This window comes from Cryptomeria japonica, chromosome 10 (genome assembly GCF_030272615.1).
Source record: "Cryptomeria japonica chromosome 10, Sugi_1.0, whole genome shotgun sequence".
NCBI classification, from domain to species: domain Eukaryota; kingdom Viridiplantae; phylum Streptophyta; class Pinopsida; order Cupressales; family Cupressaceae; genus Cryptomeria; species Cryptomeria japonica.
The window spans coordinates 231,777,846-231,793,720 of NC_081414.1; the positions used below are offsets into that span (position 1 = coordinate 231,777,846).

The following is a 15,875-nucleotide window of genomic DNA, read 5'->3' on the forward strand; positions in this document are numbered from 1 at the left end:
CCCCTCTTTTGAATGTAAAGCCTCCCCTAAGTGAAAACCGTCAATCCTAGTGACCTCCTTTCTCTCTCCTTGGAGTGGTGGGGGGGAACACTTAGGGTTCGATCGCGATTTTTTCCGTTTTACAGATACTACCTTCAGTTAGCCAAACTTCAACACCCAAGCAATAGTGCAAAAGTCCAAAGTCTGTCATTTCAAAGGATTGACACAAACTTTGTTTGATCTGATCAATCAAAATTGTCGAACTACCGATGATAATGAGGTCATCAACATAGACAACAAGAATAAGAATATGACCACTAATGTTTTTGACATACATATTAGAATCAAATAGACTCCTTTGAAAGCTATGATTTGTGAGGTACTTGTCAATTTTGATGTACCAAGCTCGAGGACCCTGTTTCAAGCCATAGAGTGCTTTCACTAGTCTGCACACCTGGTGTTCTTTTCCAACAATCTTGAACCCTAGAGGCTACGTCATGTAGACCTCTTCCTGCACTCACCGTTTAGGAATGCACTCTTAACATCCATGTAATGGACTTTCCAACCAAATCGAGCCCCATCAATGACTTACTTCTGTGAGAACCCCCCAGTAACGAGACCAAATTTGTGCTTGTCAAGGGTTTCGTCAGCTTTGTACTTAACTTTAAACACCCATTTGCAGCCAATGGGTTTCTTCCTTGGAGGAAGATCAAAGACCCAAGTGTTATTCTTCAAAAGACTCTAGTTTTCAGTTTCCTTAGCCTTTTCCCACTCAAGAATTCCTTTAGTCTTAGAATATGTTTGAGGCTCAAAAACATTGTGAATATTGGCCATGAGAGCAAATCTCACCATAGTTTGCTACTTGCTCTTGTTTCTGGAAGACCTACCCTCGATGAGCTCATCAAGATGAAGATCACTTAAGGTCTTAGCCCACCATTTAGGCAGGAGAGTAGTAGGACCAACATTAGATACAAGAAGAATAACTATAACTGGATCTGGAACAGGTTCAACAGGTGGAAGATCAACATTATTCGAAGTAAATTCACGTTGAGCATCATCAAATTTAGATTTTGCATCATCCCTCTCATTAGGTGAACCTAATGGAAGATGGACACCAGATCAATAGCCTTCAAAGGCTGATCCTCAAAATTCTACACAGACAAGGATAACTGAAAAGTTCCTCATTCTTCATCAAAGACAACATCGCAAATAAAGATGAGACGATCAGTTTCTACATCAATCAGTTGGTAAGCCTTGTGGTTGTCACCGTACCTTGTAAACATAAGTTTTTGACTCTTGGAATCCAACTTGGAGCACTTGGCATTTGGAATCCAAACATATGCTAAAGAGCCAAAGATTTTCAAATGACTGATCCTAGGTTTGCGACCAATCTAGGCTACCTCAGTAGTCTTCCCCTTAATAGCCTTTGTGGGAGACCGATTAAGGAGATAGACTGTGGTGTATATTGCTTCTGCCCAACATTTCTTGGGAACACTCTTCTGTTCCAACATTGACCTAGCCATCTCAATTATAGTGTGGTTGTGACACTCTACAACGCCATTGTGTTGAGTGTAAGGTGTGGTTAACTGGCATTTGATGCCATGAGTATCACAAAAGTTGGAGAAAGTGGTAGAATAAAACTCCCCCCCATTGTGGGACCTAAGAGTGACTATGGGACAGCCAAACTCTCTCTACTAAGGCCTTAAACTTCTAAAATATAGTAAACACATCTGAAATCTGTCTAAGAAAGTACACCCACATTTTAGGACTGAAATCACCTACACAAAGCAAGAAATACTTGGAACCAGTAACAAAAGGTGTGTTCGTTGGTCTACATACATCAGTGTGAACCAACTGTAGTACCTTGGAGGCTCTCCATGAGTCACCATCCTTGAATGGTACCCTGTGTTGCTTCCCAGCCTGACAAGCTCCACAAACTCACTGATTTTGAGTTTGAATCTCAAGTAAGTCATGAACTAAATTTTCTCGAACAAGCTGAGCAAGATAATGAATGTTCAAGTGGTTGTACCGCTAATAGAAGATGATTTAGCTGCAAAGGCATGCTCCAGAGAATCACCCATATCCACAAGTCTGTATAGACCACAATCCTCAATGCCAATAGCCACAGTAGTGCGAGTCGGACGATCAACAATCGAACACTTGTGTGAACTGAATACCACATCAAGTTGAGGAGAGTGGCGCATAATCTGGCTCACGGAGAGAAGATTTAGTTCCATGTTGGGAACATAGTATACATTGAGGAAAATGAGATTCCTCCCACCAGACTGAATCTAAACGTTGCCCTTCCCGACAACAGTATACTCTTCACCTACTCCAAAAATGACTTAATCAGTGAAAGGTGAGAAATCTGTGAATCAATCACGCCAAAGAGTGATGTGTTGAAATGTACCGGAGTCTATGTACCAAGCAAAAGACTTCACATCATTTGCAGGTCTTTTTGCCATGAAAGCATAAAATGAAGATTCTTTCTGCTCCGAGTGCTTTGTGACATTGGCCTTAGGTTGAGACCCTCCTTGCTTCCACTGTTCAAAACCCAAATAATTCCAACAATCCTTTATCTAGTGACCATTCTTGTGGCAATAGTTACATTGGACTTTCTTCTTCTTCGAGCTATCCTGAGATTGACTAGGGCCTTTTTGCTAACAGGGCGGAGATTCGCCTTTATCCTTGTGAAAGGATTTGGCTACAAAGGCTTTGTTTTGTGGCGGACAAAGTGGCACTACTACCAAACTGTTGTTTCCAACAATATTGCAACAGAAGTTTGGTGCACAATTCTAGAAATTTCAAGACAACATTCGTTGAAGTAATGTTGAGCAATTCTATGAAGTTCTCATAGGATTTAGGTAGACTCTTGAGGGTGATGACTAGCATATCCTCTTCCTCCGTTTTCCAACCAATTGATTCCAGCTGATCTCAAATGTCCTTAATCTTCATCAGATGCTTCTGTAAGGACATACGCTCATCCATCATGATAGAAAATAGTTGGTTCTTCAAAAAGAAGACACGACTCTCGTCTGATGTCTCATGGAGATCCTTCAGATGGGACCAAATCTCTGCAGCTGTCTTGCCAAATGGCGCTTGAGGCAGCTGATCATCAGTAACTTAAAGTTTGATAAGCATGATCCCTTCCCAATTGCACTCATCAAACTTATCTTGATCCAGTCTAGTTGTGGTAGGACGAGTCTCTTTTCCCAGAACAAGATCATCGAGGCGACGATATTCAAAGATCGTCATCATCCACTAGATCCATGCGTTGTAATTTTTGTCATTAAATCACTGACTGCCTTCCAACATTATGTTGAAAGGATATACCATCTTCCACACTTTTCGAGGCAAAAAAAACTAGATTCAATGAAGAGGCAAAAAAACTGATTTTTGAAGAGCACATAACTTGAGGTGCGAATCCCAATGCAAAAATTTAAGCAGATTCAGGTACAGACTTCGAGTCTAAAAGAAGTATGGCTGGCACAAATCCCAAGGTATGGATTTTGATAGACCCAAAAAATTCCAACAAAGACCTAGAAAAATATTGAGAAAAACCTACAAGGAATCTGCAATTGAAAATTAATTCCAACAAAAAAATAAGAGGATTTTCTGCAAAACCCTAGCCGATAGAAAGCAGATAATGTTTGGCTTGAAAAAAAGCTGCCTTGGCTGTAGAAAAATCAGAGGGTCAAGTAGAAACCCTAGGAGGCAAAGAACACAGAGGGTTAAAGAAAAAACCCTAGCCGTCAGAAAATAGGTCACGAAAAATCAAAGACTCGTCATGGATTTAAAACACCCTTTGTGCAAAAGAAAGCAGAGAAAAAGGCCGACGCAGAAGAAAGACTCGTCGCATGGATCGTGTCCAGCAAAAGATTGTGAAGGAGGTTGCGAAAATAACCAAACTGTCGACGTGATCTGAAAAAGACAAGGTAAAAAACCACAAAAGAAATTTGTGATTTCTGGAAAATGTCACCCATGAAGCAGGCAAAACAAGCCGAACCACTAAATTGTGAAATCCATCGAACAGAGATGCAAAAAATAGCGTCACGGCAAAAAGAAATTTGGATGCCCAGGAATGCGCAACACAGTAAGCTGTAAAGATTGCACGGGAACCGCGATCAGAAACAAGGCCACTGAAAAACAAATCGTGATGTCGAAAAATATCACAAAAATCTTAGAGACACAGGCAGAAAACACAGTCAGATCACACCAAAAAGACATGACCCTAAAAAAAACAGAAATTTGAAATTTTAATGAAAAAAATTTATAAAAATTTATTTCAAAATTTTTGAAATTTTTCTGATGAATTTGTGTTCCCACTCTGAATACCATGTTCATGGAATGCGATTATTTTATTAAAAGAATGAAAGTGTACATATAGCATTCATAAAGATGATGTTTCTATTAAGAAACAATCGTAAATAGAAGAAAAATAGAAACTAACTAATATGTACACTATGTTACATTATTGACCATTAATAATAAATGAAAGATATTATTCTAATATTCTTAATATGACCATTCAAGCTGTTGGATTTCCTAAGAAATTTTGTCATATGGTTAAAGTGTTCTTTAGTGATGTTTGCCAAATTGACATCAACGACTCTCTGAAAACCTTTTTAACTTTAGAGGTCTATAAGGTAGGGTTTCCCTTGGCACCTGCCTTATTAAGGAAAATTAGTACTGGATTACGAACAAAATTGAAAAAAAAAAGCTCAAATGGAATAAGTAACATATTTCTATGGCTGGAAGACTCCAAAACAGTCTAAAAATATTGTCTCCCTACAGTATCCACTTTGCATCTGTTTGGGTTCTCAGCAGCTACCAAATAGATGAAATTCATATATGTATTAGAAAATTTTATGGTCTAATGGGAAAAGTGGGCATAAAAAAGTGGTCGTTGACTGGAATTGGTGTTTTTTAGATAAATCTAAAGGAGGTTTTTATTTAAAAGACCTAAAACTGCAAGGAATTTCTCTTGTTGCAAAGTGGCTCATTAAATCCTTCAGCGGCATGGAACTATGGAAAATTCTAGTAAGAAAAAATATTCAGTTAGCTGTTCCTAAACAAGCAATGGAAAAATTTAAACCCTCATGATATCTACTTTGGTAGATTCCCCATCTCCCCTTTTGGCTCTAAAGTCTTCAAAAGCATTTGGAAAGTTCGGGAGGTTGCCAAATATTTCATCAAAGGCAGTTGTATGTATGATACGGAGAATAATAAACACTGTATTTTCAGATCAATCTGGTAAAACTTACAATGGAAAAACATATCTTTGGCTCTTCTCCAAGGTTGTTTTGCCAAAGGCTGGGGCAGCAAAGTGATTAAAGATTTTAAAAGTGTTTTGGATAATAGTTTTCTTAAATAGAGGCTTGTTCTCAGTGATGAGTATGGTCAACCCAATAGCGAAAGAAGAACATACTCCTTGCTGAGGAAAGCAAGTTACAATCTGTAGTTTCTAGTTCAGCTCAGTTTCAACATTGAAATCTATGATAACTTGATTTGGAATGATGATTCTGCTTTCTGTAAGATTAGCCCCAAGAAATTTATAGCTCCCTATCTGACTCCCATGAGGTCACCAGGCATCTGAATGAGTGTTGGCTTCTGAACTATAACCAAGAGCAGTGGTCCAAAGTTTTTGAGTTTTGTTGGTCCAACATCATTGAGCCAAAAAAAGCATGTTTTAAATGGTTGCTTCTCTTAAAGAGATTGTCTGTTAGTTTAAATTCTTTTAAGTCAGATATTATTTCTAATATTTGTTCTATTTGTAGAGGGGCTGAAACTATTGATCATATTTTCTTTGAATGTTTCTTTGCTAAGGAGATTTGGCTAACCTTAATGGGTGCGATAATAGAGATCATTTTTCTTGGCATGAGATAATTTTTGGCTATGTGAAAGATCTTTGTAGAATTTATAATTTGTTTTGGCGCTTGTTTTAACTACTGAGATCCTATGGTTTTTATGGAAAACTACAAATGAGGACTGTTTCCGAGGGAGGAAGAGAAAATGAAGTCCTTTAAAAGACTCGCCCTTCATATTGTTGCCATGCAAAGTACCTTAACACTAGAGATCTCCAATCACAAATTTCGAGAGTTCATGGATAATGGATCTACTAAGGTTTTGAAAGCTGAAATTAAAACAACAAATTCTAGCCATATGCAAAAGAGAATGATGATAAATTTGTCAAAGCCAAAGTTGCATGGATACAGATACAATATCAGATATACATACAGCAATATTGGAAGACCCCTAATATGGATATGGCTAAATACGACATACATAAAAAACACACATATTTAACACATTTTTCTAAGTTATTTGAGGAGATTTTCATTACTTTGAAAGCAATATACACACATAATTGGTACATAGATAATTATTAGTTGATATTAACAATTTACAATATACAAATCAGGACCTAAAATAAAATTAACAATAGTGTCATTTATATCTAAACTAAATACACCTATATCAACATTCTTTCTGAGGTGTAATTTGGGTTACAACACCTTCAATGGTTTTATGGCACCTACGGAAAGAATGCAACAAGTGAATCTTCAATAAGACCGAAAGTTCGGTAGAACAAGTCATGCAGAGAATAGAAAAAGGAATCACGGGAGTACTGAACACCAGTCATGGAGTTAAGAAAGGCTAAATTCACCAACGAGGATAATTCAGCGATGAAAACATGGAATGGTCTCAAACTTCCACCAAAACTGAGTCATGGGACCATAAACGCTTCTAAAAGAAAATTAGCCAAACAGACTTCCCCGCCCAATGGAAGATTAAAATTAAATTTCAACAGAGCCTCGAAAGGCAATCTCGGTGTTACAAGTGTGGGGTGCAATTTCAACAGAGCCTTAGAAAGCGATCTCGGTGTTGCAAGTGTGGGGTGCATCATCAGAGACGAATCTGGTCAATTGGTTTGAGCACTATCCAGAAATATTGGGGAAGCAACCAACAATGAGGCTGACTTGGAAGGATTGGTGTGTGGCTTATAATTGTGCAGAAAGAAAGGAATTCATAATATAGAGATAGAGGGGAATTCTCAGTTATACATTGCAGTAACTGAAAAATAAATCTCAAGTCTTCAACCATGGATAGTCAATTTGGACAGAGCTGGATGGACTTGAGAATTCTTGATAAAGCACATGTACAGGGAAGCAAGTGTCTGACCTTTTAGCCAATGTGAGTGTGAGACAGAGATTCGAATACATTAATAATAGATTGTTGCACGTCCTCGTGGACTGTATTAGATAACTTACTAGACACATGATAGATATGATCTTCCCGATTAACACATCAGCAACCACGGGAATTTATTTTCTCCCTCCGAAATTGGGTGTATCTCAGGAGTGACGAAAGGCCTCTATTTCTTAATGATTCTGAGGACCTCATGAACAATCTTGTGCTCAGACTGAGCTTTTATAAAAAAAATTCTTTCGAATCAATATAAAAGGAGTTGTACACATGGCAACACTTACCTATCAAAAAAAAAAAATTAATTATAAAGATAGAGTAAAATTTAAACATAAATTAAAAAGGAAATATATCTAAATATATTAAAAATTTAATAATTTAAATATATATAGGAACAATTTATAATTTATAATTTAAATTTATAATAACCAATAATAATCTAAACTTAAAAAACAAAAAATTACTTTTACATTTAATTAATAAATCTTAAATTAAAATTAATAACCATAATAAAATAAGTAAATATAAATTAATGATATTAAAATTTAATTATTAATAGTTCAGTAAAGAATAAACAATTAATATATATTAATAAATTTTATTTATATTTAAGGAATAAATCTTATTTCTTTTGTAAATCTCTAATGTTTAAACAACATAATATAAATATGTTAATTATAAACAACTATATTATTTAAATCTGTAAAAATTAAAATGCCAAAAAAACAGTACAGTTGTGTAGGAAGAAACCTAGGAAAATGGGTTGCTGAAATAGAAAAAAATTGGCTGAATGAAGTTTTTTAAAATCAAATCACACGTTATCTGACATGGCTGAAAAAATAGTGATTTTAGGGCATGTATGGGTATGGTATCTAATGCATATCTGAGGTATATAATACCCATATCTGTATCAAATACGGCAATACATGTGCCTAGGGAGAAGTGTGGGTGTATCTAGCTAGTCTAGGTCAAAAGCCTAAATGGAGTTTCAAAAGAGGTGGAACAAGAACTTCACTTACGACAAGCTTCTCGAGGATATAGATTTAAAAGGAAGGAGGCCTGAACCTGATGAAGATGATATTAAAGTAATTTTGTAGCGTTTCTATAATGGTCATTTAGTTAGGATCTTTCCCTTTTGTAGTATGTTTCTTTTTAGTATGTTTCCTTTAGTGTTTCTATTCTCGATCATTTCCGTTATGGTAAAATTGCTTTGTAATTTTCTATATAAAGAATATTCCTCTCCTTAATTAATTACAACATCAAATTATCATTTCATGGTATCCAAGCTTAGGTTCTTTTTTGGCAAAAAATTTTAATAAAAAATTCCTGGGTTTTCTGATTTGTTTCCACAAAATATCATGGAAGGGTTTTGCTTTATTTTTTCCACAAAATTCAAGGATTTTTTATTTCTTTTTACTACTCATGATGGCCACGACTAAAGTTTTTGAACAAACTAGGGTGTTTTGTACGATTTTCTCCTCAGAAATCGTGGATAGGTTTTTTGATTTTTTCCCACAAAAAATCGTGGAGGGTTTTGTCAAGATTTTCTCTTCAAAAATTGTGATTTCTCTGTTCGATTTTTGCATTATTTTTTCACACAAAAATCGTAAGTTCTTTCTCTGCTGGAGCGTTTTCTGATTCTTTCCAAAAATATTCAAAGGGTGTTGTTTTTTGGGTTTTCTGATTTCAAGGGTGTTGTTGTTTTCTGGGTTGTTGTTTTCTGGGTTTTCTGATTTTTTTCCAAAATTAAATCACGATGGGATTTTTGCATGATTTTTTCAACAAAAATCAAAGTTTTTTTCAAAGCAGATACCGATGTCTCTGGATAAAGGGAGGGATGGCTTTGTTACCCAACATCACGTTCGAAGGATTGTGGTAGAAAGATTATTGTAAACTTAGTTATATCCAGAAGTTCTGCAGAACCAGGGAGGATCTCAACAGCAGGCTCTGTCACAAAGAGTTCTGAGAAGGGGGCAGCCTTCTATGCTAAGTCACCGCATTCACCGAATTTCCGGCTTCAGATTCGGAATTCGGTGAACTTTTAAAAATAAAAAAAAAATCGATAAAATTCACCCTAAATTCATACGGCAACAAAGGGAAAATTTTAAAATATTCATAAGAAAACGAAATTCACACCCGAAAAATTTCTACTCGTCGTTTCATGGCAACTCTACTCATTGCTCGCTCTGCTGAAGACTGCAGTGCCAGTGTAGTTCTTTGTTGAAGACTCAAGTGTTGTCGTGGAGTGACTGGAGCGCAGCACTGGAGTATAATACCAGCAGCAGCAGTTCTTGTAGCAAAGGAAGGAGAAAAGCCTATTCCAGAACGAGCATTCGTTCCATATCGAGATCGAGACCCAGCCCTTTCTTCATTCCCAGATTGAGACCTAGCAGCCCAAAGACCCAACATCAACAGGAACAAAGGCAAAATTTCTGACAGGAGTGGGAGCCGCTATTGAAGTAGTCCGCTAGTTTAAGTTTTGACAATTCTTATTTTGCTCAAATGATTTTTAGTTTTCAAAAATGACTTTAGTTTTTAGGTTTTATGTTTTGCCATTGGTTTTTTAAAGTTTATTTTTTCATATTAAATTTATTTTATTATAATGTTCTTGTTAATATTAAATGTATTTAAGTTTATTATTATTTTATAATTTTATTTATATTAAATTTTAACTAAAATGTTAATATGTAACATTTAAATTTATTATTAATTTATAATTTCTATTTATACTATTCTTCTTAATATTTAATAAGTGTGACATATTTTTATAATAATTTCAAATCTATGTTGTAATGTTAAACTACTTTGATAATTTATTGAAAATATTATTTATATTTTAAAAAATCAATTTATATAAGGCAAATTTAATGTCGAATTTTATCCAAATTTCATAGTTGTTTAACTCAAACTCAAATTCAAACCTAGTGACTTAGCTTCTATGTATTCATGGCCAAATGACCTACAGAATATGTCACATCTTCCGTAGGGTAGTTAGTGGAGTGACAATTAAGGGAGGGTATTAAAGTAATTTTGTAGTGTTTCTATAATGGTTATCTAGTTAGGATCTTTCCCTTTCGTAGTTAGTTTCTTTTTAGTATGTTCACTTTCGTGTTTCTCTTCTCGATCATTTCTATTATGGAAAGATTCCTTTGTAAATTTTTATATAAAGAGTATTCCTCTCCTTAATTAATAACAACATCGAATTATCATTTCAAATGGTGGTCTAGAGGTGGTGAGATCCAATACAACATTTCTAAGATCACCTCTCCAATCAAAATATATGACATGGACAGATATAGTGAAAGCTGGAAAATGTAAACCTGGATAATGTTCTGATATTTTGTTTTACGCTGATAATCACATATAGATATCTTGCTGTTTGGACAGGCTTGTCCATAACTCTCGCTGCCCAGCTAGGTCATAGATATCTATTTGTAGCCTGCTCTTCCTTTTTAATAATATATGATTAATTCAAAAAAAACTTCAGAAGTTCAGTTTAGATAACTTGAAAGCAGTTCACATAAGCAAGACTTGTGTGGTATTTGCTGTTTTCTTAAGGTTCCATTCTGCATCTGTACTTGTATAAGCAGCACCTGGACTAACAATAAATACAGTGCTATTGACTGCACTACAGCTTCCCCTCAGCCTGAAGTGAGTGTGCTGCTATGGAGTATGTAAAGTTGGACAAGACTTTGATTTGGAAACAATAGCTTTTTTTAGGCTGACTCCTCATTATGACTGAAGTGAAAAGGCCCTGTAAATCGCCCATGTAAGTTGTAAAACTACTAACAAAATGGGATGAACTTGTAGATTCTTCATTGATTGCATCACATGCTTCTCAGTTCAAAAATCAGTTTCTGCAAGAGACTTCTCAAGATTTAAGTCAATGCACATGCATGCATTGTTGAGGACACCAGGACCTAGAGAGGGTTCTGGAACAGCAGTAAATTCACATTTCGTGTTCCCTATACATCACAGTTGGGGTTTCCCAATTATAGGGACTACCAGACTAGTCACCTGTAGGTTTGAACATCAGGCACTGTGGCTTCATGAACAAGTTAGCTTGTTGAGGAATCATGGCCCACTGCAAAAGATGGTATCTTTCTCCAACATTGACAATAACGTGGCCATGACGCATCCCTTTGACATCATAAAAAAGGCAATGGAGCCAAAAGGCTTCCAGTTCCCATAAACCCAGAGCTCTAATAAGCACCCATAAACCTGCCCTTTCTCTGAAAACCATAGGTATTGCCCTACCCTTTCATACAGAAACTGAGAGAGGCCATCTTTAGATAGCACTCGTTTTTCTATTTATAGAGACTGAAGGTTTTACCATAATCTATGCAAGTTCTGAAGAAGGTATTTGAACAGATCATCTGAAGGTTGCAGGGCCTCTAGAGAAATGGTTTCGCTAAAACGCACAGGTGTATTGGCTGGAGGAGACAGTTACCTCCTCGCAGCACACTTCTCCTATGAACAATCGATTTAGCATATAGAATGAACCGGAAAAGCTAGAAGGAAAAGACGAAAATTGATCAGGATAATATTGCTTTCATCCAAATGCAAGAAGACGTCCTCTGTTATGCAAAGTTTGAAACAAGCACCAAACATACTGATCAAATTTTACGGAATAAATTTATAATTGTCAATTAGTCCACTGTAGAGATCTATTCTGTATTTACTATTTAACAATGACACAAAAACTCAAATTCCTAGAGCATTAATGATGCAACTATTTAAAGGTCCTAAAGATAAAACTCCCAAAGTCAATATGAAATAATGAAAAAAAGAAAAAAGAAAAAAAAAAGGAAAAGAATTCTTAAACAGCATTTGCCTAAAGAAACAAGCACCAAACATACTGATCAAATTTTACGGAATAAATTTATAATTGTCAATTAGTCCACTGTAGAGATCTATTCTGTATTTACTATTTAACAATGACACAAAAACTCAAATTCCTAGAGCATTAATGATGCAACTATTTAAAGGTCCTAAAGATAAAACTCCCAAAGTCAATATGAACTAATGAAAAAAAGAAAAAAGGAAAAAAAAAGGAAAAAAAAAGGAAAAGAATTCTTAAACAGCATTTGCCTAAAACTTTTACAATTAAGTACAATGCATTTGGTGTTCCCATTTCCATTGAATGTTCGGTATAACTCATAAGCTGGCTAGCTAGACCCATTATTAGTAAACCTGTAAATTGTCCTCCATGAAACTCTTGGGCATACCAAGGATTAAAAACTGAATTGCATTGTAATTAGCATCGATTTTGACCTGTTGAGATTGCAAAATTTCTTCCTACTTAAAATTGCTTGTTCAGGCTATATCTCTAGCACTAAAGTTGATCAGCTGCAATGGAAAACTTCTATCCTAGTCCAAAGCTCCATATTGGAAGCAGCTGTGAGGATTAAGTTCTAATGTAAATTGGAAACAATATAACAAAATTGTTGAAATTACATATTTTTTAAACTTGTTGCAAGGTGTGCGCCCTTGGTCTCCTTGTGTTGTGTTGTGCAGTGCAGCACTTGGGCTTGTGACATGGCTTAACCACCTTCTGTGAATTCTATAAGTTTAGTGGTTGTATCAGGCATTCACAGGTCGATTTTTTGGTGCAACGGCAACCACATTTGTAACAAGTGGTATCAGAGCTAAGTCACAGGTTCAAACCCCTCGCTTGCATTGGGGGGGAATTGTTGCAAGTTGTGCGCCCTTGGTCTTCTTGTGTTGTGCAGCACAGCGCTCAGGTTTGTGACATGGCTTAACCGCCTCCTGTGGATTCTATAAGTCTAGTGGTTGTATCGGGCATTAACAAGTCGATCTTTTGGTGCAATGGCAACTGCACTTGTAACAAGAGCAACTAAGGGTCCTCCTATGAATCGAAATCACATTTCCCCTTTGATATTCAAGAAAATAAGTGCTTATTGTTAAACTGTTTCATCAGATCAATGAAATTAAAAATGCATCATGGATGAGTGTGATGAAACTGATTCAGTTAAGGATAGGAAATAGATATTTGGTAAAAAATAATGTTATCCCCTTCATACATAACACCATAACAATCTATTACACAAGAATTCAATGCACTGTCATGTTGCATTCGACATCAAACCCAAACTCCCAGTACTGATATACTTCTGTCATAATATCACATCACAGAAAAACAATAATGCACATGCATATATATCTGGATGAACAATTAAATAATGTGCCATAACTTTTGAACAGGAACGCCTGCAAGCATGATTTGTGTAGATATGAAAAGGAAAAACTCACAATTGCAAAGCTGCCGCTGAGTGAAAATATACAATTGTATAAGGTTTCTGTATTAGAGGTTCAAATTCCTACACAGCAAAAAAGCAGATGCATTAAGTATTCAGGTTCAGTGCAAGAGAGCCAATCACAGAACTGCTAACCCACAATTTACAAACAAAAACCTAAGAACTCTTTGAGTTGAATAAATAGGTACAAACACACAAGCTTCAGTTTTGCTTCTCAAAGATATCAAAAAAAATCCACAGCAGCAAAAAGTTAAAAACAATTTTTTTCCTATGTTTGCAAGCAGTCAAGCACTAAATAGTAAATTGTTATATCAGAGCTTTTAAATGCCTTCCACCTATCAATTTAAATCTTGATCATTTAAGAGAAAAGGAACATAATTCCTCTTTGGCAAGAGTATAACATAGTTCAAATTGTTATTGAACAGTTGAATAAGTTCCTTCAGCCTATTGCTTCAACCACGGTGGAATCCATTTACACAGAATTGACAAGAGTGTTAATGAACTCAATTTACCCAAGTTTAAAACAAGAAAAATGGTGTAAAGTCTTGGGAAAGTGAAAACAATATGACATTTGTAAAAGTAGAGTAAAAACTGAAATATAGTGCATAAGAATAAAAAGTATTGTGTCAATGGGGTGGTGGTCAAGAGGTAAGGCCACTTGGTTCTCATGTAGGAGAACAACATTAAGTTGATATCTTAGTACTGGAATAGTGTGCTGAAGCACTAGTTCCACTTCAGTTGACAGAATGCACCATAGGCCTACAGCTGATGCTGAAGGAAGAGATGGTGGAGCATCTGATGCTGAAGAAACAGATGATGGAGCAATAAGGAGGAGAGGACATGCGGTGTTCATGCCTAAGGGGTGTTGGTGAAGTGAGCATAGATGGTGGTTAGGAGCTACAACATTGAAGCATAGATAGAGCAGTTCCCCGCATGGTTGTGAGGTGAAGGAACCCCCATTTCAACTCTCATTGTCAATTACTGATAAAAAAATTATGGAACATAAAAAAATGCCAATCATAATAAGGAAGTAAGGTTTTAGGGAATAAACAGTGTACTTTGTTACCCAAGTGAGTTAATGTAAGAAAACAAAGGGCTAGTTCTAAAATAGTAAACCTTGCCATCATCGAGCATGGCAGACTGTTTTAGGGGCAGCCTAGTTTTTCTTACCTAAACACACCTTAGTTTATAAATGAAAAGAAAACCCCTCATTAATATTTAAAATTTAGTTCTGAAATATACCTATTAAACTGTCAGCCCCTAAAACTCTGACACAACATTTGGTTTCTTTGGCATTGTTGATTTTGTGATAGGATCCTTTTGCTTTTGAACTTTCTGAAACCATGAAATGACATGTTTCACCTCTTAACCTTTTGGCAGCACAATCAAGCTTATTCAAATAACCCAGATTGCCAACACATCCTTGCCTTCAACAATCAACTTTCCAGTAGGAAATTATTCTTTCTCACCCATGTTGACATGCATGGAAATCTCGACAAGCTACTCTGACACATCAATTGGTTTCTTAATTCTTTGGCATTATTGATTTTGTAATAGGCAAATTTTGCTTTTGAATTTTCTGAAACCTTGAAATGACATGTTTAACCTCTTAACCTTTTGGTAGAACAATAAAGCTTATTCAAAAAACCCAGATTGCCAACACATCCTTGCTTTCAACAACCAACTTTCCAATAGGAAATTGTTCTTTCTCAACCATATTGACATGTATGGAAATGCTGACAAGCTTATCCTTGTTCTATTTGTTGAGTTCTTGCTTACCTCCAAGATTTTCGTTTACTAATTGTGACATTCAGTCCTGACCTCTGCCACATCAGTTTCTTTCATATTATCACCATCAAATGAGCGGGGTATAAAAGATATAAAAGATTAGATATCTTGCTCAGCATCGAACAACATGCTTTTCTGCTCTCTGAATGCCTTAACTGCTGATTCAAAAAGCTCAATCATGAAGTTATACAATTCTATCACCTATACTTTTGCATCCAATGAAGCCATCATGTTGAGGTGCTCTAAAAAGCCCTCATAGAAAGATATATCATCAAGCGTTCTGTATCTCTAAGATATCTTCCCTTTTCTGATTATTACCAACATGTTTATGACTCATCAATGGTTTGCATACCTTGGTCTAAACCTGATGGATCCATTGCTGAGAATCTTTCCTATATGCAACCAATTGATGCAATTGCTTCCTTTGGATGACATTCTCTAGTTCCTTCAATGTTGATTGTTGATCTCATTGTTCAAAAACTTGCAACTCACCAATACTTGGTAAACCCATTTTCGACATGGACTCGGTTAAAAAAATACTAGATTCCTTCAAAAAAAAAAAAATTTCATTTGTAATAAATGAAATTGCATAAAACTGAGGAAGCATTTTCTATTAAAATGAAA

At 35.7% G+C, this 15,875-nt stretch overlaps 1 protein-coding gene across 1 annotated transcript in view; it reads right to left on the reverse strand.

Moving 5' to 3' along the window:
• LOC131077794 (uncharacterized) overlaps window positions 1–15,875 on the reverse strand; it is a 124,193-nt gene that overhangs the window by 25,578 nt on the left and 82,740 nt on the right. Inside the window, exon 10 of the mRNA XM_058015346.2 lies at window positions 13,459–13,526. Within this exon, the coding sequence (XP_057871329.1) occupies window positions 13,459–13,526 (68 nt within the window). The remainder of the gene's footprint in view (window positions 1–13,458; window positions 13,527–15,875) is intronic.